Source organism: Dendrobates tinctorius, unplaced genomic scaffold, assembly GCF_039654945.1.
Source record: "Dendrobates tinctorius isolate UK_male_01 unplaced genomic scaffold, ASM3965494v1 ptg000367l, whole genome shotgun sequence".
NCBI lineage: Eukaryota > Metazoa > Chordata > Amphibia > Anura > Dendrobatidae > Dendrobates > Dendrobates tinctorius.
The window spans coordinates 948,960-975,737 of NW_027362033.1; the positions used below are offsets into that span (position 1 = coordinate 948,960).

General features: G+C 47.2%; 1 protein-coding gene across 6 annotated transcripts in view; it reads left to right on the plus strand.

Moving 5' to 3' along the window:
* MOGS (mannosyl-oligosaccharide glucosidase) overlaps positions 1 to 26,168 on the plus strand; it is a 59,845-nt gene extending 33,677 nt beyond the window's left edge. For all 6 annotated transcript variants that reach the window (XM_073562782.1, XM_073562787.1, XM_073562783.1 and 3 more), the window contains one exon: positions 24,133 to 26,168. In XM_073562782.1, the coding sequence (XP_073418883.1) occupies positions 24,133 to 25,867 (1,735 nt within the window). In that variant the 3' untranslated portion in view covers positions 25,868 to 26,168. The remainder of the gene's footprint in view (positions 1 to 24,132) is intronic.
* Positions 26,169 to 26,778: the final 610 nt, after the last annotated feature.

The window sequence follows — 26,778 nt, forward strand, 5'->3', positions numbered from 1 at the left end:
CAGCGCCAGGATCGGTGAAGGAAGTTCAGAGGTTTGTGGGATTCGCCAACTTCTATAGGCGCTTCATCCGTAACTTCTCTGAGATTGTGGCTCCCATCACCCAACTGACCAAGAAGGGGGTACCGTTCCGGTGGACTCCGCAAGCCCAGGAGGCGTTCACACGGCTGAAGGACAAATTTGTGTCGGCTCCCATCTTAAGACATCCAGACCCAGACCTGAGCTTTACTCTTGAGGTGGACGCATCGGATGTCGCCATCGGCGCAGTGTTGTCACAGAGAGGAGGTGAGAAGGCAGTTCTTCATCCTTGTGCCTTTCTTTCTCAGAAGCTATCCCCGGCGCAGAAGAACTATGACGTAGGGAACAAGGAGTTACTGGCGATTGTGACGGCATTCAAGGAGTGGAGACACTTGCTGCTGGGGTCCTCAACTCCGATTACAGTTCTTACCGACCACCGAAACCTGGAATTCATGCAGTCCGTAAGATGTTTGAACCCACGTCAGGCACGTTGGAGCTTGTTTCTAAACCAATTCAACTTCATCATCTCCTACAGGTCGGGGGCACGGAATGGTAAGGCAGATGCGCTATCTAGGATTGCTGCTCCTGAGGAAGTGATTAAGTCGTCTCCTAGTACTGTTGTGTCTCCCGCTCATTTCATCTCTGCAATCCATCATCAGGATCTTCTGTCTGAGATCAAAGCAGCATACGCAGCAGATCCGTTGCTAAGGCAACCTACCCCCGAAGTAAGCCTAAATTACAATGGAGGAGTGTGGTTACAGGAGAATCGGCTGTATGTACCAGAGGTGACAAGACTTGAAGTCCTCCGACTGATCCATGATTCTAAGATTGGGGGACATCGTGGAATAACGAAGACCCAAGAGTTCCTGGCTCGGTACTTCTGGTGGCCTTCGTACCGGAAGGACGTGGAGGGATACGTGTCATCCTGCGAGGTATGTGCTCGGTTCAAGACGCCTCGTGCGTTGCCTTCCGGGTTGTTACAACCCTTGCCTATACCATCTCGTCCCTGGAGATCCATCTCAATGGACTTTATTGTTGAACTACCGGTCTCCAAGGGTAAGAACACCATTCTAGTGGTCGTGGACCGCCTCACTAAGGCAGCACACTTTATCCCTTGCGCTGGATTACCCACAGCAAAACAGACTGCAGACTTGTTGATTCAAGAGGTGGTCCGTCTGCACGGAGTCCCGGATGAGGTGATCTCGGATCGTGGGGTGCAGTTCACGTCTAGGTTCTGGAGGTGTTTCTGCGCGGCTCTGGATATTAGAGTAAGTCTGTCTTCGGCTTACCATCCACAGACTAATGGACAGACGGAACGTACGAATCAGACCCTGGAGCAGTACCTCCGTTGCTACTTAAGTCATCTGCAGGACGATTGGGTAGATCTGCTTCCCCTGGCAGAGTTCACATATAACAACTCGCAGCACTCCTCGACTAAGCAGTCACCGTTCTTTGCTAATCAGGGTTACCACCCAAGCATCTTGCCGCAGTTCCCCAAGGAGGCTGCAGTGCCTGCTGTGTCTGACCATCTTTCTTTCTTACAGCAGAATTTGGAAGCTCTGAAGACCACCTTGACGACTGCGCAGGAAAGGTATAAGAGAGCAGCAGATCGTACCAGGAGGCCGGCTCCGGTGTATAGGGTGGGAGATACGGTCTGGTTGTCTACCAAGAATCTGAGGGTGAGGGCACCGACTGTCAAGCTGGGGCAGAAGTTTGTAGGGCCATACAAGATCGTGGCTCTAGTGAATTCGGTAGCGGTGCGTCTGAAATTACCCCCTGCCTGGAAGGTTCACCCGGTGTTCCATGTTTCCCTACTAAAGCCAGTTGTACCAAATTCTTTCCCAGGGCGTACTTCCTCTCCTCCAGCTCCAGTGCTCGTTGATGGACATGAACAATATGTCGTGGAGAAGATTCTGGATTCACGGATCTTCAGAAGGAAGTTGCAATATCTGGTCAAGTGGCAAGGATACTCTGTCGAGGAGAATTCCTGGGAACCGGTGGAGAATATCTGTGCTCCGCGGCTGCTGGAGCAGTTTCATCTAAGGTACCCGGACAAGCCTGGTCGAAGATTGTCCGGAGGACATTCTTTAAGGGGGGAATAATGTAAGCATCGTTCCTATTCTGCTGTGTTCCGGACCTTGCCCTTACTGTTGCCCTTAAGCCTGGCTTCGTTCGGCCATACTGGTTCCTGTGACATCACCGCCTGTTGGTCCCGCCCGCCGGGTTTAAATAGCTTTCCTGGACGTGACTACCTTGCTTGTATATCTCGTCCTGTACCTGATCTGCTAGCTGGGAGTTGCACGCTGTGCTACCTCCTTCCTTCCTGCTGAATCCACCTGGATTACCTGCTGCCTAACTGCCGCCGCCTGGACCTTCTGACGGGGTCGGCCTGAAGGCTCCTTCCAGCCCTGCCTCCACCGCTCACCGCTACTACAGCACTCACGGTATGCGCTGAAGATCTTGACTGCTGTGTGCGTTCCACCTGAGAGACTATCCCTGCTACCTTTGCACATCCAGTATCAATTACCTAGTGACTTTCTCTGCCACTGCACTGTGCCCGAAGATTCCCCTCCCGCAAGGGAGAGGGCTAAGTGACTGTCCTTGCCTGCATTCTTCAGACTGTGTCTGCTTACATCTACACAGTGCCGGTGTACAACTTGCTATCTACTGGACTGAGTTCTGCTGCTGTTACCACTGCTGTCATTGTCTGGCTCCGCCAGCACCTGTGCAGTTCTGTGCTGCTTGTTTAATACAAACTACTTTCACGTATACCTGTGTCTGTGACTCTATCATCTAGCCACTGTCTTCATAGAAACCTACTATACATCATTACAGACTGTTTCTTTTATAGTTTCAGGTTCTGTTTCTGTAATATCGACTGTTCTCCAAGTTCCGCTCTTATTCTAAAAAGATCCTTTTCTACCAAGACGTCTTGGGTTGTTTTAGGTTTCTCTTCTAAGTCCTTGGGTTGGGACAGTAATGAAGCTGTGAGTTTCTTTTTCTCCCTAGATCCCCGTTCTATAAGAAGACCTCTGAGCGCCACTTTCTGCGCCTCCAAACGTTGGTCTGAAATATCGTCGCGACAATTCTCTGAGAAATACTGTACAACTCTCTCCCTTAGGAGTTTCTGAAAATCCGCTTCATCGATTAGCTGGTGGTTTAGTTTCCAGTTAAAGGTGCTTTTTTTTTTTTTTGCGTTGTTTAGGACGATATTAATAAACGGGGGGGGGGCGTGATCGGAATATATTATCATAGGTGGTCTTTTTACCCGAACTCATCAGTGTGGTATGAATAGTCGATTCCTGAGTACTTTTTATCTACTGATTGAAAAAAACGAGGAGTCTTTCTTTGAAGGGAGCATAATTCTGCACGCGTCTATCAGAAGTAGGTCTGTCGGCGATTTCTGAATCTAATGGTTTTGTGTGGTAGGGATGATTGCCCATCGGAAGTGTCTAGAGGAGGATGCAAGGGAAGATTGAAGTCCCCACATTGGCGCTCCCTCCATGAATTGAGTTAGGAGTCCAAATATTTTTTTGGAGAAAGGAAGATGGTTGATATCTGGAGCGCACACATTTATTAGTGCATCTCGGAAAGAGACGCCTCCCATCTCCTTCTGACAAGACGAAGGGGAGATTTTGCTGATGGCAATAGAGAGCCCTTTACTTTTTTTTGCTCGGGGAAGTAGAGTTGTACCATTTAGTGAATGTTTTGGTTCTGGGAGTATATACTTTCCTGAAGTAATTTTTTTCCAAGAAACTCATATCCGTTTTATTTTTCTCTAAATGTCTTAGTATTTGTGATCTTTTTTGTGGGATGTTTATGCCCTTGACATTAAAGGCTGCAATGTTGGCCATAAGGACAATTTGTATTCGTTAAGTATATTTAAGAGGCTTCCAGCAGGGGCAAAGGATAAAAACTTACGACTGGGGGTAACAGTGACTACATATCTAAGTAAAACGTATAACCCAATATAATGGGGCGGGTTCCATCCCAATTTGAATTCACACTTTGCTACTGGTTGGATAGAAAGTTTTTATGGTATCCAACCAGATGTATTAGCAAAAGGGATCACCAGATCTGTGGGGGCGTGGACCTGTCGACCGAAGGTTTAATGAGAGACTGAGAGAAGAGATGGGAGAGGGAGCGAGAGAGCAGTCCAGAATAAGAAAGGGAGGAGAGACATTAGTGCCAGTCCCGAAGGAGTCTCATTCGATAAGAGTAAAACAAGAACAAAGCAGTTATTGATCCGATCTACTGACATGTTATCAGAAATAATCATCTTCTTTATTCTTTCCAGTAGGCGTTTTGCTGAAGTCTGCGTTCATCTTTCTAATTTTGCAAGGTTTCTGTGGTGTGACAGGTGACCATTTTTCATGCTTTGGTAATGATGGGAGTCTGAGATGTTCCTCAGCTGTTGTCTGGAAGTTGAAGCTGCGGAAGATCTAGTTTATTCAGGACAAAAGGTAGATCTTAAAGTGTTTTTACGATCAAAGTTTTATTGTCGAAGGAAATGGCAAGTCAAAATGGAAACCTCCACCTGTAGGCTGTTTCTGTCTCTAAGAGTCCTAGTCAAAGACTGAAGTTGCCCCCTGAGGTCAAGGGTGAACTTTGAGAGATCCTGGAAGATCTGGACTTCGTTATCTTCATATTCAATGTTACTGGCTTGCCTTGATTTGTGGTAGATTTCCTCCTTCATTCTAAAGCTTTGAATACAGCAAAGTCTGTCTCTGGGTTTGTCCGGTCTGTCTCTGGGTTTGTCCGGTTTGTCCGGTCTGTCTCTGGGTTTGTCCGGGCTTACATTTTTGGGCCTGTAGACTCTATGAGCCCTTTCAATATTTATGCTGTTAGATTCGTCTAAGTTGCCCAATAGGTCGTTGAATATGTTGGTAAGGATTATGGAGCTATCCTTATCCAGAATTTTTTCGGGAAGCCCTCTAATTCTTAGGTTGTTCCTTCTTGACCTGTTTTCCAGGTCGTCTGTGTGAATTTTTTGGAGAAAGTTTTCTTTTTGGTTGTCGATTAAACCTCTGTAACACGTTCGGAGTAGGTGGATAGTTGTTCACAGGTATCTTCTAGGGTTTGTAATCTTGTATGAACTTGCTTGACATCTTTTTTAAGATCTGCTATTTCTTCTTTGATGGTTTGGGTGAATTCTTTAAAGAGATTTCTTATGCATTCCGTAGTAGGAAGGGTTCTAATGTAATCTTTAAGGTTTGGTTCTTCATACACAGAATGCTCCTCTTCATCGCTGTCAGACCAGTGCGTAAGGGAGGAAGAACTCTGTCTATGTGACTGTGATGCGACATTTGATTTCTTGCAGTGGGTGTCCAGGGAGAGTTGTTTCCTAGTCTTTTCCCTCTCCTGACCCTTTTTGGGGGTTTTTGTGGTTTTAATTATCTCCTCGGTTTGCATTTTATTAGCTTTACCCATTCTTACGTCTGGTCTAAATATAATTCAATCGGGAAGGGTGGAAAATTCAGGTCATTTAAAAATTATTCATACTTTGTGAGTAAGTAGGCTTGGGTTCACGTTTTGCGAGGAAAAGATAGCAGATGGCAGTAGACCCTTTTCCTTGATCCCTTCCAGCTTATTCCTGTCAGGATCCTGTCAGCACCGGCATGCAGCCTCCGCTGAGCAGGGACTCACCCGCACTGTAGGGGGGCCCGGGGTCAGGTACAGCCGGAAAGTACAGATACACAGGACCTGTGGACGCTGAAGTTTAGCAAGCAGTCACAGGACCTACGGTCATGTGACTGCAAGGGGGCGGGGCTTAGCGTCCTTTCAGAGATGGCAGGACACTATACAGAAATACTCAGTCAGGCAAAACGGAGGTCATACACAGAGATATCAGTAAAGTACAACGGATGAGACAGGACGGATAGTCGGGGCCAAGCAGAAGTCAAAACCAAACAGACATAGAAGGTACCAAGCAGAATCCAAAGCAATATCCAGAGAACAGGCCGAGTCATACACAGAGAATCAAGTAACCAGAACACAGCACAAACACACTCAGGGGTCACCACACAATGCCAAGGGCAAGAGTATAACTGACGGGGATGGGAGCGTCCTGAGGCTATAAGAAGCTTCTCCCAGAACCAGGGAGAGGCCACAATCATAGCCCCAGGTGAGAGCCTGCACTGAGGTCAGAACATTAACCCCAGTGGTGCCGGTCACCCAGCACTGGTATCATGACAATCCCTTTATGATGGGAGGAAGGTAGGTTGTCTAAAGACCATGAAGTTCTCAGGATTACAGTTCTTCTGTGATGGAGTCTCCAGGATTATCTCTATGAAACACAGTAGAAGTTAGCTGGTTTGTGTGTAAGATCCGCACAGGGCCACCTATACAGGATCCGCTGAGAGGAGGGGGTTAACTCCTTGTCGCCCCTGTTATAATGCAGGGTGGCCAGTATGTTTAGCCGTTCGTTAAATTATAGGAGCAAAGATCGAACCCCACTTCGCTTTAATGTGCCCCAAATTACTATCACAGGTAGACAGCGGGATTGAAGCACCCCGAGAGTTAAAGCCCTGTATGCCAGTCTCACTGCTGTGGATGCTAATGACGACACAGGGACTTTTTTGCGCGCTGTGTAAGTAGTTCCGTCCAGTGGGCACCTTAATTACCGGCTCTAACTTGCTGAAAACCGTGTGTGTCCAGGATCTATCGAGGATCGGGGGTACCCCTCGGTATAGGGAGTCGCACGAACCCTCCTGCTCCTAGTAGTGAGCATAAGGTGAAGCGTCTTCCCTGTGGGCGCTTACCAGAGGCGATGGTATCACTGCGCTCCTCAGCGTCGCTCAGCCCCGCCGCCGGCCAGCCAGAAGTCGCTGATGTGCCACAGGTTGGAGGGTTTGGATACCTTAGGGTGCAGGAGGGTATCCTCCTCAGGCTTTCTGTCCTGAGCCAGCTGCGTTTGCCCTCTACAGATGTCCCCAGGGAAAGTGCGGTGAGAGGCTGCACCCCTCCGCTGTACTGCTCCAGCTACCCGGCGTCTGCCTCCTCTAAGCCGATAACTATATAATTCTGGGCCAAGGGGCTCAGTATACGAGTCCAAGCGGTCCAGAGGGATCCTCCTGTGCCGGTCTCCAATTGTTGTTTTAGCTATTTTGCCAGTGTCAATTCAGGAGCTCTGCTGCTTCCTATTCCTTCAGGGTCCTAGGCCACGCCCCCAGGGGACTAACCCCGCCCCCCACCCCCTTTCTGTCATGTGACGTACTATTCTGTCCATGTGCCCAGGGACTTAATTCCCAGGAACGTGATAGTACGTCACCGCGATCAGTGGCGCCCACATAGTGAGCGCCGCTGATCGCGGCCGGGTGTCAGCTGTTTATCACAGCTGACACCCGTCACAATGTCAGGGGCGGTCACAGACCGCCCCCGACACGTTAACCCCTTGCACACCGCAATCAAACACGATCGCGGTGTACCGGGGGTTAAAGGGAAGCATCGGCAGGGAGGGGGCTCCCTCCGTGCTTCCCTGAGCCCCCCACAGCAGCGCAATGTGCAGCGCTGCTGCGGGGGACTCCTTCCCTGCAGGCCCCCGAATCCAAGATGGCGACTGGGACCTTCGGGGGCCTGTTGAAGGGAGCTGACTTCCTCACTGCCTGCAAAGCACAGGCAGGCATCGCTGATCTGTCACAGTGATCTGTGATGTGACGGATCAGCAATCTGTCACAGAACAGTGATGACCCACCTGGGACAATGTAATAAAGTTAAAAAAAAAAAAAAAAAAAGTGTAAAAATAATTTTAAAAAAATCACCAAATTAGAAAAAAAAAAATATTCCCTAATTCATTTTTTGGAAATAAAAACAAACAATAAAAGTACACATATTAGGTATCGCCGCGTCCGTAACGACCCGCCCTATAAAACTATCCCATTAGTTAACCCCTTTAGCGAACCCCTTAAAAAATAAAAAACGAAGCAAAAAATGATTTATCATACCACCGAACAAAAAGTGCAATAACGAGCGATCAAAAAGACGCATATAAATATCCATGGTACCGCTGAAAACATCATCTTGTCCCGCAAAAAACGAGCCGCCAAACAGCATCATCAGCAAAGAAATAAAAAAGTTATAGCTTTCAGAATAAAGCGATGCAAAAATAATTATTTTTTATATAAATTGTTTTCATTGCATAAAACCGACAAAACATAAACGACCTAAATGAGGTATCGCTGTAACCGTACTGACCCGAAGAATAAAACCGCTTTATCAATTTTACCGCACGCGGAACGGTGTAAACGCCCCCCCCAAAAGAAATTCATGAAACGCTGGTTTTTGTTCATTCTGCGTCCCAAAAATCGGAATAAAAAGCGATTAAAAAAAAAAAAAAAAAAAGTCACGTGACCGAAAATGTTACCAATGAAAACGTCAACTCGTCCCCCAAAAAACAAGACCTCACATGACTCGGTGGGTCAAAATACGGAAAAATTATAGCTCTCAATATGTGGTGATGCAAAAACTATTTTTACAATAAAAAGCGTCTTTTAGCGTGTGACAGCCGCCAAACATAAAAACCGCCATATATAGTAAATCAAACCCCCCGTTATCACCCCCTTAGTTAGGGAAAAGTAATAAAACTAAAAGAAAATGTATTTATTTCCATTTTCCCATTAGGGCTAGGGTTAGGGCTGAGATTAGGGTTAGGGGTGGAGTTATAATTGGGGGATTCCACTGTTTGGGCACATCAGGGGCTCTCCAAATGCAACATGGCGTCTGATCTCAATTCCAGCCAATTCTGCGTTGAAAAAGTCATATGGTGCTCCTTCCCTTCCAAGCTCTGCCATGCGCCCAAACAGTGTTTTACCCCCACATATGAGGTATCACCGTACTCGGGACAAATTGCAAAACAACTTTTGGGGTCCAATTTCTCCTGTTACCCTTAGGAAAATAAAAAAAATTGACTAAAAGATCATGTTTGTGGAAAAAATAAGATTTTTTTTATTTTCACGACTGGTCGTTATAAACTTCTGTGAAGCACTTGGGGGTTCAAAGTTCTCACCACCCATCTAGATAAGTTCCTTGGGGGCTCTAATTTCCAAAATGGTGTCATTTGTGGGGGGTTTCCACTGTTTTGGTACATCAGGGGCTTTCCAAACGCGACATGGCGTTCAATCTGAATTCCAGCCAAAAAAAGTCAAATGGCGCTACTTCCCTTCAGAGCTGTGCCATGAGCCCAAATAGTTGTTTCCCCCCACATGTAGGGTATCAGCGTACTCAGGACAAATTGCACAATAACATTTAGGGTCCTGTTACCCTTGGGAAAATAAAAATTGGGGGTGAAAAGATCATTTTTGTGGAAAAATATGATTTTTTAATTGTACTGCTGTACGTTATAAACTTCTGTGAAGCCCTTGTGGGTTCAAAGTTCTCACCACACATCTAGATAAGTTCCTTGGGGGGTCTAGTTTCCAAAATGGGGTCACTTGTGGGAGGTTTCCACTGTTTAGGTACATCAGGAGCTCTCCAAACGTGACATGGCGTCCGATCTCAATTCCAGCCAAAAAAGTCAAATGGCGCTCTTTCCCTGCTGAGCTCTGCCATGCGCCCAAACAGTGGTTCCCCCCCCACATATCAGGTATCAGCCTACTCAGGACAAACTGCACAATAACTTTTGCAGTCCAATTTCTCCTGTTACCCTTGGTAAAATAAAAAAAATTGAACCTGAAGTATTTTTTTTGTGAAAAAAAAGTTGATGTTCATTTTTTTTTTTTTTTTTTTTTTTTTTTTTTTTTTAGTATTCAAGAAATTTCTGTGGAGCATCTGAAGGGTTAATAATCTTCTTGAATGTGGTGTTGAGCACCTTGAGGGGTGCAGTTTTTAGAATGGTGTCACTTTTGGGTATTTTCTATCATATAGACCCCTCAAAGTGGCTTCAAATGTGATGTGGTCTGTAAAAATAAAATGGTGTTGTAAAAATGAGAAATCGCTGGTCAACTTTTAACCCTTATAACTTCCTAACAAAAAAAAAAAATTGGTTCCAAAATTGTGCTGATGTAAAGTAGACATGTGGGAAATGTTAGTTATCAAGTTTTTTGTGTGCCGTATCTCTGTGATTTAAGGGCATAAAAATGCAAAGTTGGAAAATTACGAAATTTTCGCCAAATTTCCATTTTTTTCACAAATAAACGCAAGTTATAGGAATTAAATTTTACCACTAACATGAAGGACAATATGTCACGAGAAAACAATGTCAGAATCACCGGGATCCATGGAAGATCCAGAGTTATTACCTCATAAAGGGACAGTGGTCAGAATTGTAAAAATTGGCCCGGTCATGAACGTGCAAAGCACCCTTGGGGGTGAAGGGGTTAATATTTTCTTTATTTTTAATTATTGTGATAAAAGTTTACTTTTGAGACCTTGTACATCAGGTGTTTTCTGTGGTATTTTTTTCCGTGTAGAATAATTTCTGAACCTTTTCCCTTTTCAATGCCGCCCATAACCTGTATAAATCCATTGATAATTAAACTGAAATCTTTTTGGTGGAAAATGAAAAATACAGAAGTATTGTGTTTGCAAAAATCTGCATACCCTAACACTAATACTTTGCTGCAGTCCCCTGTGAATTTCTGGCAAGGATCAGTGTTTTTGGGTCGGGGTCTATCAGCGTGGCACATCTAGGATTCGCAATCTTTGACGGCTCCTCCTGGCAGCAGCTCCACATGTCACTGTGGGGGCATCTCCTGTGTGCGGTGCCCTCTTCAGGTCATGACAGTTTGCGGGGGGCCTCTCCTGTGTACAGCGCCTTCTTCAGGGCACCACAGATTGCCCTTTGGTTCAGGTCTGGGCTCGGCTGTTCCAGACCCTCCATCTCCTCGAGAAGCCGTTCTCTTTGTGATGTGGAGGTCTCTTAGGGTCATTGTCACTGAAAGGTGACATTCCTCCTCATCTTCAACTTTTAGCAGAGGCCACAAAGTTCTGGACTGTGCTTAATCCACTCCCTCTTCGATAAAGCCCCAGTTCCAGCTGATGAAAAACAGCCCCAAAGCAAAATGCTGCCTCCACCATGCCTCACTGTGTGGATCATGGAATTATGTCTTTTTACCTCAGTTAAGGAATTTGCTCTTAAGACCTTGAGGGGGCATCACAACACAGAACCAGACCCCAACCAGAGAACAACAAAACATCCACCCTCCTTATTTATGAACGGTTCCAATATTTATGGTCAAAACTGTCTATCCCTCTCCCATAATGATAGTTCCACGTCACTTGTCTCATCTATTGCGTTATTTCTGTGCTGTGTTGTGTATAAATGTGATTCTTCAGATTTTGTATTAGTCTGTGCTTGATGAAGAGACCTGAGGAGTCTCCAAAGCTGCAATGTGTCACCATCTTTTCAGTTAGCCATTAAAAGGGATCAACCACTGAGGACTCTCAATTCTGAATATTTTTCTATCTACTGGCTGACACGGTACATATATATCTCACCTCTATATGGTCATGTATATGTGCAGTATTTTCTCCCGGGAAACCCTTCTCTGTTCTCACCTCCATTAGGTCATGTACAGTGTTTCATTGCAGCCATTTGGTAAATTCAGAAAAGTTTAATTTTTTTTATCATTAATGTACAATCTGCACCCCATCTTGACGGAAAAAACAGAAATGTAGAAATTTTCAAAATTGTATTAAAAAAAACCAAAACAAAATAGCCCATAGTCATAACTATTCACACCCTTCCCTCAGACACTCATATGTAAGTCACATGCTGTCCATTTCCTTGTGATCCTCCTTGAGATGGTTCTACTCCTTCATTGGAGTCCAGCTGTGTGTAATTACACTGATAGGACTTGATTTGTAAAGGCGCACACCTGTCTGTATAAGACCTCACAGCTCACAGTGCATGTCACACCAAATGGGAATCATGAGGCCAAAGGAACTGGCCAAGGAGCTCAGAGACAGAATTGTGGCAAGGCACAGATCTGGCCAAGGTTACAAAAGAATTTCTGCAGTAATCAAGGTTCTTAAGAGCACGGTGGCCTCCATAACCCTTAAATGGAAGAAGTTTGGGACCTCCAGAAGTCTTCCTAGACCTGGCCGTCCAGCCAAACTGAGCAGTCGTGGGAGAATAGCCTTGGTGACAGTGGTAAATAAGAACCCCAAGATCACTGTGGCTGAGCTCAACAGATGCAGTAGGGAGATGGGAGAAAGTTCCACAAAGTCAACTATCACTGCAGCCCTCCACCAGTCAGGACTTTATGGCAGAGTGGCCCAATGGAAGCCTCTCCTCAGTGCCAGACATATGAAAGCATAGAGTTTGCTAAAAAACACATGAAGGACCCCCAGACTATGAGAAATAAGATTCTCTGGTCTGATGAGATGAAGATAGAAATTTTGGGGATAATTCTAAGCGGTATGTGTGGAGAAAACCAGGCACTGCTCATCACCTGCCCAATACAATCCCTACAGTGAAGCATGGTGGTGGCAGCATCATGCTATGGGAGTGTTTTTCAGCTGCAGGGACAAGGACGACTGGTTGCAATTGAAGGAAACATGAATGCGGGCAAGTACAGAGAGAGCCTGGATGAAAACCTCTTCCAGAGTGCTCTGGACCTCAGGCCGAAGGTTCACCTTCCAACAAGGCAATGACCCTAAGCACACAGCTAAAATAACAAAGGAGTGGCTTCAGAACAACTCTGTGATCATTCTTGACCGGCCCAGCCAGAGCCCTGACCTAAAACCAATGGAGCATCTCCGGAGAGACCTGAAAATGGCTGTCCACCAACGTTCACCATCCAACCTGACGGAACTGGAGAGGATCTGCAAGGAAGAATGGCCGAGGATCCCCAAATCCAGGGGTGAGAAACTTGTGGCATCATTCCCAAGAAGACTCATGACTGTACTAGCTCAAAAGGTGCTTCTCCTCAACACTGAGCAAAGGGGCTGAATACTTATGACCATGTGAGATTTCAGGTTTTGTTTTAATTTTAATAAATTTGCAAAAATTTCTACATTTGTTTTTTCGCCGTCAAGATTGGGTGCAGAGTGTACATTACTGAGGAAAAATGAACGTTATAGAATTTACCAAATGGCTGCAATGAAACAAAGAGAGAAAAATTTAAAGGGGTCTGAAGACTTTCTGGACTGTATATGTGCAGTATTAACCGCGGGATGCCCTGCTCTCTCCTCCTCACCTCTGTATGGTCATGTATATGTGCAGTATTACTGCCGGGATGCCCTGCTCTCTCCTCACCTCTGTATGGTCATGTATATGTGCAGTATTACAGTATTACCCCCGGGATACCCTGCTCTCTCCTCACCTCTGTATGGTCATGTATATGTGCAGTATTACCCGCGGGATGCCCTGCTCTCTCCTCCTCACCTCTGTATGGTCATGTATATGTGCAGTATTACTGCCGGGATGCCCTGCTCTCTCCTCCTCACCTCTGTATGGTCATGTATATGTGCAGTATTACCCCCGGGATGCCCTGCTCTCTCCTCCTCACCTCTGTATGGTCATGTATATGTGCAGTATTACCCCCGGGATACCCTGCTCTTTTCTCCTCAGCTCTACATGGTCATGTATATGTGCAGTATTACCCCCGGGATACCCTGCTCTCTTCTCCTCAGCTCTATATGGTCATGTATATGTGCAGTATTACCCCCGGGATACCCTGCTCTCTTCTCCTCAGCTCTATATGGTCATGTATATGTGCAGTATTACCCCCGGGATACCCTGCTCTCTCCTCCTCAGCTCTATATGGTCATGTATATGTGCAGTATTACCCCCGGGATGCCCTGCTCTCTCCTCCTCACTTCTGTATGGTCATGTATATGTGCAGTATTACCCCCGGGATGCCCTGCTCTCTCCTCCTCACCTCTGTATGGTCATGTATATGTGCAGTATTACCCCCGGGATACCCTGCTCTCTTCTCCTCAGCTCTATATGGTCATGTATATGTGCAGTATTACCCCCGGGATACCCTGCTCTCTTCTCCTCAGCTCTATATGGTCATGTATATGTGCAGTATTACCCCCGGGATGCCCTGCTCTCTCCTCCTCACTTCTGTATGGTCATGTATATGTGCAGTATTACCCCCGGGATGCCCTGCTCTCTCCTCCTCACCTCTGTATGGTCATGTATATGTGCAGTATTACCCCCGGGATACCCTGCTCTCTTCTCCTCAGCTCTATATGGTCATGTATATGTGCAGTATTACCCCCGGGATACCCTGCTCTCTCCTCCTCCCCTCTGTATGGTCATGTATATGTGCAGTATTACCCCCGGGATGCCCTGCTCTCTCCTCACCTCTGTATGGTCATGTATATGTGCAGTATTACCCCCGGGATACCCTGCTCTCTCCTCACCTCTCTATGGTCATGTATATGTGCTGTATTACCCCCGGGATACCCTGCTCTCTCCTCCTCCCCTCTGTATGGTCATGTATATGTGCAGTATTACCCCCGGGATGCTCTGCTCTCTCCTCCTCCCCTCTGTATGGTCATGTATATGTGCTGTATTACCCCCGGGATACCCTGCTCTCTTCTCCTCAGCTCTATATGGTCATGTATATGTGCAGTATTACCCCCGGGATACCCTGCTCTCTTCTCACCTCTGTATGGTCATGTATATGTGCTGTATTACCCCCGGGATACCCTGCTCTCTCCTCCTCCCCTCTGTATTATTAGAAGTGGAAAGGAAGAACAAAGACGAAAGAATCTAATTAATAAAAATATTGGAGAAAGAGAAACCAATCACAAACTAAAATGTTTCTATACTAATGCACAAAGCATGGGCAACAAACAAGGAGAATTGGAACTACTAACACAGGAACAGAAATATGATGTAATTGGAATCACTGAAACTTGGTGGGACAATACACATGATTGGAATACAAGACTAGAAGGATACAACTTATTTGCAAGAAACAGACTTGATAAACGAGGAGGGGGTGTCGCATTGTATGTTCGAAACGCGTATATCTGCACAGAGATTGAAGCTTCAGAGACTGGGAGTTCTGTGGAAACTGTTTGGGTAAGAATACAAGGACAGAACAATGGAAAGGACACCATTGTAGGCATTTACTACAGGCCGCCTGTGCAAGCCGAAGATATAGATGAACTCTTTATGCATCAGATGGCCAAGTTCTCCAAAAAATATGACATAGTTGTCATGGGAGATTTCAACTATCCAGACATTTGTTGGGAATCTCTCTCAGGCAAAACTAACAGGTCAAGGAAATTCTTATCCTCTCTTGCTGACAACTTTATCTTCCAAAAGGTAAGGGAGAAAACAAGGGGAACTGCTACCTTGGATCTAATCCTTATAAACAGGGAGGAAATGGTTGAGGAGGTAAAAGTGGCTGGGACCCTAGGAGGTAGCGACCATGCTATTTTAGAATTTTGGATTACTAGAGGTGGAAGACCTGTGAAGACTCAGACGTCAAGGTTAGATTTCAGAAAGGCAGATTTTAAGGGATTTAGAAAGAGAATTGGAGGGATCCAATGGCTGGATATCCTTAAAGACAAAAATGTCCAGGAAGGATGGGAAATCTTGAAAAATGAAATTCTCAAAGCACAGTTGTTAACAATTCCGAAAAGAGGGAAGAATAGGAAGCATTTAAGGAAACCAGGATGGATGAACACAGAACTTAAGCACATGCTAAAAAGGAAGAAAAAAATGTTTATAAAATGGAAAGAGGGAGGCATATCTAAAGAAGAATATAATGCTGTCTGCAGAACCTGCAGGGCACAAATCAGATTAGCTAAAGCTGAAAATGAACTGAGGCTTGCAAGAGATGTCAAAAGCAATAATAAAGGATTTTGGGGATATGTCAAAAGTAAAAGAAAAGTCAAAGATGCTATAGGATTTTTACAGGATGAAAATGATGAAATGGTAAGACAGGATGTTGAGAAGGCTGAACTTTTAAATTCCTATTTTGCATCTGTTTTCTCTCAGAAAGGAAATGCAACATCAACTGTTATTCACTGTCCTATTAAGGGAATAGAAGAATCCAGGATATCTATAAACAGAAAGATAGTGAGGAAACACTTAGCTAACCTAAATGAATTCAAGTCTCCAGGTCCAGATGAATTACACCCCAGAGTACTGAAGGAGATAGCAGAAGAAATTTTTGAACCCCTCTCCATAATCTTTGAAAATTCTTGGAGAACAGGAGAAGTGCCAGAAGACTGGAGAAGAGCAAATGTTGTTCCTATCTTCAAAAAGGGGAAGAAGGTGGACCCAGGCAACTATAGGCCGGTGAGTCTGACTTCTATACCAGGAAAGATCTTTGAACAAATTATTAAACAACATGTATGTCAATACCTGGATAAGAATGAAGTGATTAAACAGAGTCAGCATGGGTTTCTAACTAATAAGTCATGTCAGACTAACTTAATTTCCTTCTATGACGGTATCACTGATTGGGTGGATCAAGGAAATGCTGTAGATATAGTATATCTTGACTTCAGCAAAGCATTTGACAAAGTCTCTCATACAATCCTTATTGAAAAAATGACTAAGTATGGAATGGACAAGGCAACTGTTAGGTGGATTCATAACTGGCTTAGTGATCGGACCCAAAGAGTGGTCGTAAATGGCTGCACATCCAGTTGGAAGAATGTCTCAAGTGGGGTACCACAGGGCTCTGTCCTGGGCCCTGTATTGTTCAACATCTTTATCAACGATTTAGATGAAGGAATTGAGGGTAAACTGATTAAATTTGCTGATGACACAAAGCTAGGAGGGATAGCTAATACTAGAGAAGAGAGAGAGAGGATTCAAAAAGATTTAAATAAACTGGAGAAGTGGGCAGCAACTAACAGAATGGTTTTTAACAGGGAGAAATGCAAAGTACTACATCTGGGCAATAAAAATGAAAAAAGCATATATAGAATGGGAGGAATAGGGCTAAGTGACAGCACATGTGAAAAAGACTTGGGTATACTAATAGATCACAGACTGAATATGAGTCAACAGTGTGATGCAGCAGCAAAAAAGGCAAATGCAATTCTAGGATGTATTAACAGAAGCATACAGTCTAGATCACGTGAAGTCATTATTTCCCTCTACTCCTCTTTGGTCAGACCTCATCTGGAATATTGTGTCCAGTTTTGGGCACCACATTTTAAAAAAGACATCAACAAACTGGAGCAAGTTCAGAAAAGAGCGACCAGAATGGTGACCGGTCTGCAAACCCTGTCTTATGAGGAAAGGTTGCAGGATTTGGGAATGTTTAGTTTGCAAAAGAGAAGACTGAGAGGAGACTTAATAGCTGTCTACAAATATCTAAAGGGCTGTCACATTGTAGAAGGATCAACTTTATTCTCATTTGCACAAGGAAAGACTAGAAGCAATGGGATGAAACTGAATGGGAAGAGACACAGATTAGATATTAGAAAAAACTTTTTGACAGTTAGAGTGATCAATGAGTGGAACAGGCTGCCACGAGAAGTGGTGAGTTCTCCTTCAATGGAAGTCTTCAAACAGAGGCTGGACAGACATCTGACTGGGATGATTTAGCGAATCCTGCTTTGAGCAGGGGGTTGGACCAGATGGCCCAGGAGGTCCCTTCCAACTCTACGATTCTATGATTCTATGATTCTATGATTCTATGTATAGTCATGTATATGTGCAGTATTGCCCCGGGATACCCTGCTCTCTCCTCCTCCCCTCTGTATGGTCATGTATATGTGCAGTATTACCCCCGGGATGCCCTGCTCTCTCCTCACCTCTGTATGGTCATGTATATGTGCAGTATTACCCCCGGGATACCCTGCTCTCTCCTCACCTCTGTATGGTCATGTATATGTGCAGTATTACCCCCGGGATACCCTGCTCTCTCCTCCTCATCTCTATATGGTCATGTATATGTGCAGCATTACAGTATTACCCCCGGGATACCCTGCTCTCTCCTCCTCCCCTCTGTATGGTCATGTATATGTGCAGTATTACCCCCGGGATGCCCTGCTCTCTCCTCCTCCCCTCTGTATGGTCATGTATATGTGCTGTATTACCCCCGGGATACCCTGCTCTCTTCTCCTCAGCTCTATATGGTCATGTATATGTGCAGTATTGCCCCGGGATACCCTGCTCTCTTCTCCTCCCCTCTGTATGGTCATGTATATGTGCAGTATTACCCCCGGGATGCCCTGCTCTCTCCTCACCTCTGTATGGGCATGTATATGTGCTGTATTACCCCCGGGATATCCTGCTCTCTCCTCACCTCTATATGGTCATGTATATGTGCAGTATTACCCCCGGGATACCCTGCTCTCTCCTCACCTCTGTATGGTCATGTATATGTGCAGTATTACCCCCGGGATACCCTGCTCTCTCCTCCTCATCTCTATATGGTCATGTATATGTGCAGTATTACAGTATTACCCCCGGGATACCCTGCTCTCTCCTCCTCCCCTCTGTATGGTCATGTATATGTGCAGTATTACCCCCGGGATGCCCTGCTCTCTCCTCCTCCCCTCTGTATGGTCATGTATATGTGCAGTATTACCCCCGGGATACCCTGCTCTCTTCTCCTCAGCTCTATATGGTCATGTATATGTGCAGTATTACCCCCGGGATACCCTGCTCTCTCCTCCTCCCCTCTGTATGGTCATGTATATGTGCAGTATTACCCCCGGGATGCCCTGCTCTCTCCTCACCTCTATATGGTCATGTATATGTGCAGTATTACCCCCGGGATACCCTGCTCTCTCCTCACCTCTCTATGGTCATGTATATGTGCTGTATTACCCCCGGGATACCCTGCTCTCTCCTCCCCCCCTCTGTATGGTCATGTATATGTGCTGTATTACCCCCGGGATACCCTGCTCTCTTCTCCTCAGCTCTATATGGTCATGTATATGTGCAGTATTACCCCCGGGATACCCTGCTCTCTTCTCACCTCTTTATGGTCATGTATATGTGCTGTATTACCCCCGGGATACCCTGCTCTCTCCTCCTCCCCTCTGTATGGTCATGTATATGTGCAGTATTACCCCCGGGATGCCCTGCTCTCTCCTCACCTCTGTATGGTCATGTATATGTGCAGTATTACCCCCGGGATACCCTGCTCTCTCCTCACCTCTGTATGGTCATGTATATGTGCAGTATTACCCCCGGGATACCCTGCTCTCTCCTCCTCATCTCTATATGGTCATGTATATGTGCAGTATTACAGTATTACCCCCGGGATACCCTGCTCTCTCCTCCTCCCCTCTGTATGGTCATGTATATGTGCAGTATTACCCCCGGGATGCCCTGCTCTCTCCTCCTCCCCTCTGTATGGTCATGTATATGTGCTGTATTACCCCCGGGATACCCTGCTCTCTTCTCCTCAGCTCTATATGGTCATGTATATGTGCAGTATTGCCCCGGGATACCCTGCTCTCTTCTCCTCCCCTCTGTATGGTCATGTATATGTGCAGTATTACCCCCGGGATGCCCTGCTCTCTCCTCACCTCTGTATGGGCATGTATATGTGCTGTATTACCCCCGGGATATCCTGCTCTCTCCTCCTCACCTCTATATGGTCATGTATATGTGCAGTATTACCCCCGGGATACCCTGCTCTCTCCTCACCTCTGTATGGTCATGTATATGTGCAGTATTACCCCCGGGATACCCTGCTCTCTCCTCCTCATCTCTATATGGTCATGTATATGTGCAGTATTACCCCCGGGATACCCTGCTCTCTCCTCCTCCCCTCTGTATGGTCATGTATATGTGCAGTATTACCCCCGGGATGCCCTGCTCTCTCCTCCTCCCCTCTGTATGGTCATGTATATGTGCAGTATTACCCCCGGGATGCCCTGCTCTCTCCTCCTCCCCTCTGTATGGTCATGTATATGTGCAGTATTACCCCCGGGATGCCCTGCTCTCTCCTCCTCCCCTCTGTATGGTCATGTATATGTGCAGTATTACCCCCGGGATGCCCTGCTCTCTCCTCACCTCTGTATGGTCATGTATATGTGCAGTATTACCCCCGGGATGCCCTGCTCTCTCCTCCTCCCCTCTGTATGGTCATGTATATGTGCTGTATTACCCCCGGGATGCCCTGCTCTCTCCTCCTCATCTCTATATGGTCATGTATATGTGCAGTATTACAGTATTACCCCCGGGATACCCTGCTCTCTCCTCCCCTCTGTATGGTCATGTATATGTGCAGTATTACCCCCGGGATGCCCTGCTCTCTCCTCCTCCCCTCTGTATGGTCATGTATATGTGCTGTATTACCCCCGGGATACCCTGCTCTCTTCTCCTCAGCTCTATATGGTCATGTATATGTGCAGTATTGCCCCGGGATACCCTGCTCTCTCCTCCCCTCTGTATGGTCATGTATATGTGCAGTATTACCCCCGGGATGCCATGCTCTCCCCTCACCTCTGTATGGTCATGTATATGTGCTGTATTACCCCCGGGATACCCTGCTCTCTTCTCCTCACCTCTGTATGGTCATGTATATGTGCAGTATTACCCCCGGGATACCCTGCTCTCTTCTCACCTCTGTATGGTCTTGTATATGTGCTGTATTACCCCCGGGATACCCTGCTCTCTCCTCCTCCCCTCTGTATGGTCATGTATATGTGCGGTATTACCCCTGGGATGCCCTGCTCTCTTCTCACCTCTGTATGGTCATGTATATGTGCAGTATTACCCCCGGGATACCCTGCTCTCTTCTCACCTCTGTATGGTCTTGTATATGTGCTGTATTACCCCCGGGATACCCTGCTCTCTTCTCCTCACCTCTGTATGGTCATGTATATGTGCAGTATAACCCCTGGGATTCCCTGCTCTCTTCTCCTCACCTCTGTATGGTCATGTATATGTGCAGTATTACCCCCGGGATGCCCTGCTCTCTTCTCCTCACCTCTGTATGGTCATGTATATGTGCTGTATTACCCCCGGGATACCCTGCTCTCTTCTCCTCACCTCTGTATGGTCATGTATATGTGCATTATGACCCCCGGGATGTCCTGCTCTATTCTCCTCACCTGTATATGTGCAGTATTGTCCCTGGGATTTCCTGCTCTCTTCTCCTCACCTCTCTATGGTCATGTATATGTGCAGTATTACCCGCGGGATGCCCTGCTCTCTTCTCCTCACCTCTCTATGGTCATGTATATGTGCAGTATTGTCCCTGGGATTCCCTGCTCTCTTTTCCTCACCTCTCTATGGTCATGTATATGTGCAGTATTACCCCCGGGATACCCTGCTCTCTTCTCCTCACCTCTGTATGGTCATGTATATGTGCAGTATTACCCCTGGGATGCCCTGCTCTCTTCCTCTCACCTCTGTATGGTCATGTATATGTGCAGTATTGTCCCTGGGATTCCCTGCTCTCTTATCCTCACCTCTGTTTGGTCATGTATATGTGCAGTATTACCCCCGGGATACCCTGCTCTCTCCTCACCTCTGTATGGTCATGTATATGTGCAGTATTGTCCCTGGGATTCCCTGCTCTCTTTTCCTCACCTCTCTATGGTCATGTATATGTGCTGTATTACCCCCGGGATACCCTGCTCTCTTCTCCTCACCTCTATATGGTCATGTATATGTGCAGTATTACCCCCGGGATACCCTGCTCTCTTCTTTTCACCTCTGTATGGTCATGTATATGTGCAGTATTACCCCCGGGATACCCTGCTCTCTTTTCCTCACCTCTCTATGGTCATGTATATGTGCAGTATTGTCCCTGGGATTCTCTGCTCTCTTCTCCTCACCTCTGTATGGTCATGTATATGTGCAGTATTACCCCCGGGATGCCCTGCTCTCTTCTCCTCACCTCTGTATGGTCATGTACACTCACTGGCCACTTTATTAGGTACACCTGTCCAACTGTGTGTTAAGACTTAATTTCTAATCAGCCAATCACATGGCGGCAACTCAGTGCATTTAGGCATGTAGACATGGTCAAGACAATCTCCTGCAGTTCAAACCGAGCATCAGTATGGGGAAGAAAGGTGATTTGAGTGCCTTTGAACGTGGCATGATTGTTGGTGCCAGAAGGGCTGGTCTGAGAATTTCAGAAACTGCTGATCTACTGGGATTTTCACGCACAACCATCTCTAGGGTTTACAGAGAATGGTCCGAAAAAGAAAAAAAATCCAGTGAGCGGCAGTTCTGTGGCCGGAAATGCCATGTTGATGCCAGAGGTCAGAGGAGAATGGGCAGACTGGTTCGAGCTGATAGAAAGGCAACAGTGACTCAAATTGCCACCCGTTACAACCAAGGTAGGCAGAAGAGCATCTCTGAACGCACAGTGCGTCGAACTTTGAGGCAGATGGGCTACAGCAGCAGAAGACCACACTGGGTACCACTCCTCTCAGCTAAGAACAGGAAACTGAGGCTACAATTTGCACAAGCTCATCGAAATTGGACAGTAGAAGATTGGAAAAACGTTGCCTGGTCTGATGAGTCTCGATTTCTGCTGCGACATTCGGATGGTAGGGTCAGAATTTGGCGTAAACAACATGAAAGCATGGATCCATCCTGCCTTGTATCAACGGTTCAGGCTGGTGGTGGTGGTGTCATGGTGTGGGGAATTTTTTCTGGGCACTCTTTGGGCCCCTTGGTACCAATTGAGCATCGTTGCAACGCCACAGCCTACCTGAGTATTGTTGCTGACCATGTCCATCCCTTTATGACCACAATGTACCCAACATCTGATGGCTACTTTCAGCAGGATAATGCGCCATGTCATAAAGCTCGAATCAACTCAGATTGGTTTCTTGAACATGACAATGAGTTTACTGTACTCAAATGGCCTCCTCAGTCACCAGATCTCAATCCAATAGAGCATCTTTGGGATGTGGTGGAACGGGAGATTCGCATCAGGGATGTGCAGCCGACAAATCTGCGCCAACTGTGTGATGCCATCATGTCAATATGGTCCAAAATCTCTGAGGAATGCTTCCAGCACCTTGTTGAATCTCTGCCACGAAGAATTGAGGCAGTTCTGAAGGCAAAAGGGGGTCCAACCCCTTACTAGCATGGTGTACCTAATAAAGTGGCCAGTGAGTGTATATGTGCTGTATTACCCCCGGGATACCCTGCTCTCTTCTCCTCACCTCTGTATGGTCATGTATATGTGCATTATGACCCCCGGGATGTCCTGCTCTATTCTCCTCACCTGTATATGTGCAGTATTGTCCCTGGGATTTCCTGCTCTCTTCTCCTCACCTCTCTATGGTCATGTATATGTGCAGTATTACCCGCGGGATGCCCTGCTCTCTTCTCCTCACCTCTCTATGGTCATGTATATGTGCAGTATTGTCCCTGGGATACCCTGCTCTCTTCTCCTCACCTCTGTATGGTCATGTATATGTGCAGTATTACCCCTGGGATGCCCTGCTCTCTTCCTCTCACCTCTGTATGGTCATGTATATGTGCAGTATTGTCCCTGGGATTCCCTGCTCTCTTATCCTCACCTCTGTTTGGTCATGTATATGTGCAGTATTACCCCCGGGATACCCTGCTCTCTTCTTCTCACCTCTGTATGGTCATGTATATGTGCAGTATTGTCCCTGGGTTTCCCTTCCCTCTTCTCCTCAGCTCTATATGGTCATGTATATGTGCTGTATTACCCCCGGGATACCCTGCTCTCTTCTCCTCACCTCTATATGGTCATGTATATGTGCAGTATTACCCCCGGGATATCCTGCTCTCTCCTCCTCACCTCTGTATGGTCATGTATATGTGCAGTATTGTCCCTGGGATTCTCTGCTCTCTTCTCCTCACCTCTCTATGGTATTGTATATGTGCAGTTTTGTCCCCGGGATACCCTGCTCTCTTATCCTCACCTCTGTATGGTCATGTATATGTGCAGTATTGTCCCTGGGATTCCCTGCTCTCTTATCCTCACCTCTGTATGGTCATGTATATGTGCAGTATTACCCCCGGGATACCCTGCTCTCTTCTTCTCACCTCTGTATGGTCATGTATATGTGCAGTATTACCCCCGGGATACCCTGCTCTCTTTTCCTCACCTCTCTATGGTCATGTATATGTGCAGTATTGTCCCTGGGATTCTCTGCTCTCTTCTCCTCACCTCTCTATGGTATTGTATATGTGCAGTTTTGTCCCCGGGATACCCTGCTCTCTTCTGCCTTCTGTATGGTATTATATATGTGCAGTATTGCTCCCATGATGACTCCACTCTCCTTTCTTCACAGTTATAACCACCTGGTGACAGTTTGCCCCGGTCTCCACCACATCACGGACGTTGTGCGGAGTAGTATGAGGGATCGCTTTACTCACCCTGCCACTGATCCCAGCAATAGGCAACGTTACTTCGGCCTTGACACCTATCATCCTCCACCTCATTCCGGCTCGGATCACTCCCACGTCATCATTCACCAGGTCACTTTGTATCTCCCCGCTCAGGTGGAGATCCTGTTTGAGTCGGACAGCTTCACTGAGCGGCCAGGATTGCTTTCTGGCACATCTTTCTCTGTGGAGCTGGAGATGCACAGGAGACGTATGGAGGATCGCTTTCGGGAACTCTTCCATCTCGAGGAGAAAGGCTTCATGCCGGAGCAGGTGTCTTTTGCTCAAGCTGCCCTTTCCAACATGCTGGGGGGCATGGGCTACTTCTATGGAAGCTCCCTGGTGCAGTCACGGTACAATCCGGAACCTGTCTCCTACCCTCTGGCTCCTCTCTATACCGCTGTCCCATCCCGCTCCTTCTTTCCGCGAGGCTTCCTGTGGGACGAGGGTTTCCATTTACTGCTCATTGCTCGGTGGAACCCTACGTTGGCCTGGCAGTCCCTGGCACATTGGCTGGACCTGATGAATGCAGATGGCTGGATCCCCCGGGAGCAGATACTGGGAGCTGAGGCTCGCAGTAAAGTACCTGATGAATTTGTAGTTCAGTGGGACATGAATGCCAATCCTCCTACTCTTTTCCTGGCCCTGCAGCAGCTGCTGGCAGATGGGCCGGTGTCTGCCGAGGGCCTGCAGTTTCTTCGCAGGGCCCTTCCTCGCTTGCAGACTTGGTACGAATGGTTCAATGGCACACAAAGCGGCCCCCTCCCATATACGTATCGTTGGCGTGGACGGGACAGGGACACCCTACGCTTTCTGAATCCAAAGACACTGACATCTGGCTTGGACGACTACCCTCGCTCATCACACCCATCAGATGATGAGCGCCATGTGGACCTGCGGTGCTGGATGACTCTGGCATCTGAAGTCATGGCCACCATCTGTCGGCTACTTGGAGAAGATGGGCAGCGGTACGAGGAGTCTTACATGGCTCTTGCAGACAATGCTTTACTGGACAAGCTGCACTGGTCTGAGAGACTGGGGGCGTATGCCGATTATGGTAATCACACACAGAATGTGGCCCTGGAATGGGAGCGACCTAGACCTGTTCCTGGACAAGACCCTCGTAGCATCCCACCCCCGAGATTAATCAGAGTAGTAAGAAAATCCCCCAAATTGCAGTTTGTTGGTGCCCTGGGTTACGTCTCCCTCTTTCCCTTCATTCTGCAGATTTTATCTCCGGATTCCCCCAAGCTTGGCCGCCTCCTGGATCATCTGCGCGATGCCGACAGGCTGTGGACCCCGTATGGTATCCGATCCTTGTCCAAGAGCAGTCCTTTATTTATGCAGCGTAACACGGAGCATGACCCCCCATACTGGAGGGGCCCTATATGGATTAATATTAACTACCTCGTGGTCCGGGCCCTGCATCGGTACAGTCACATGGACGGCCCGTACCGGGAGCGGGCGCTGGGCTTGTATCGAGAGCTGCGGATCAATCTCATCTCTAATCTATACCGACAATACAAAGAAAGTGGCTTTTTATGGGAACAGTATAATGACCAGACCGGCCGTGGACAAGGCTGTCACCCGTTCACTGGCTGGAGCTCTCTAATTGTATTGGTAATGGCGGAAGAATACTGACCCAAAACGTCAGTAAGAGGCCTCCGGGGCTTCTGGTTGGCAGATGTCCGCCATGGTTCCTTACATCTTCGTAATGCTCTGCAGCTGTCCTATCCTGTGGTGACACAGCTATGCGCATGAGGCCTTACTGGTGGTGGGCACTGGAGTAGCCCTCTCCCATGGTGGAATAAAGCTGAACTGGACCTAGCATTAGGCGGAGTGGATGGATCGGGTTCATACTGTGGTCGGGGGCATCTGCACATGTCCTGCTGGGCAGGCACCATCTCTGTTATTTCTTATTAAAAGCGCCTTTACCATCCTCCCCGTTGTATCCTGTGTATTCACTTGCTAAGAAATGGCGTTCACATTGGAGAGGTGGCAGAATGTTGGGCAAAGAGCGGAGCTTTACATGTCTCGTTTCAGATGAGAGCCGTGAAGGCAGGACAAAACTGGGACAGTCTGTAAATGATGGTGTCACCCCTGCTATATAGTATAGAGCAGGCTTGGGCACAGTGCGGCCCACGGGCCACATCCGGCCCTCTGGCTGTCTCAGTCCGGCGTGCGTACCGAGACAGCAGTAGGGCTGGAAATCAGAGGACCACGGGCCACTTGGTGCCCGCCCGCTTGCTGTTTCCATGTGCGACTCTGCTGCACCGCTGACTCCGACCACTTCCTCCACCAAACAGAGTGTGAGCGCGGAGGCAGGGAGAGAAGCAGAGCGCCAGGGAACGGGATCAAGGTTAGTATGGGCTGTTTGGGTGGGCATAGTGCTGCACACAAGGGGCGACATGGTGTACATGGGGAGGATATGGGGCTGACATGCAGTATACAGTATATGGGGAGGCTGTCTGGGGCTCATGCAGTGTATATGGGGAGGCTGTGTGGGGCTCATGCAGTGTATATAGGGAGGCTGTGTGGGGCTCATGCAGTGT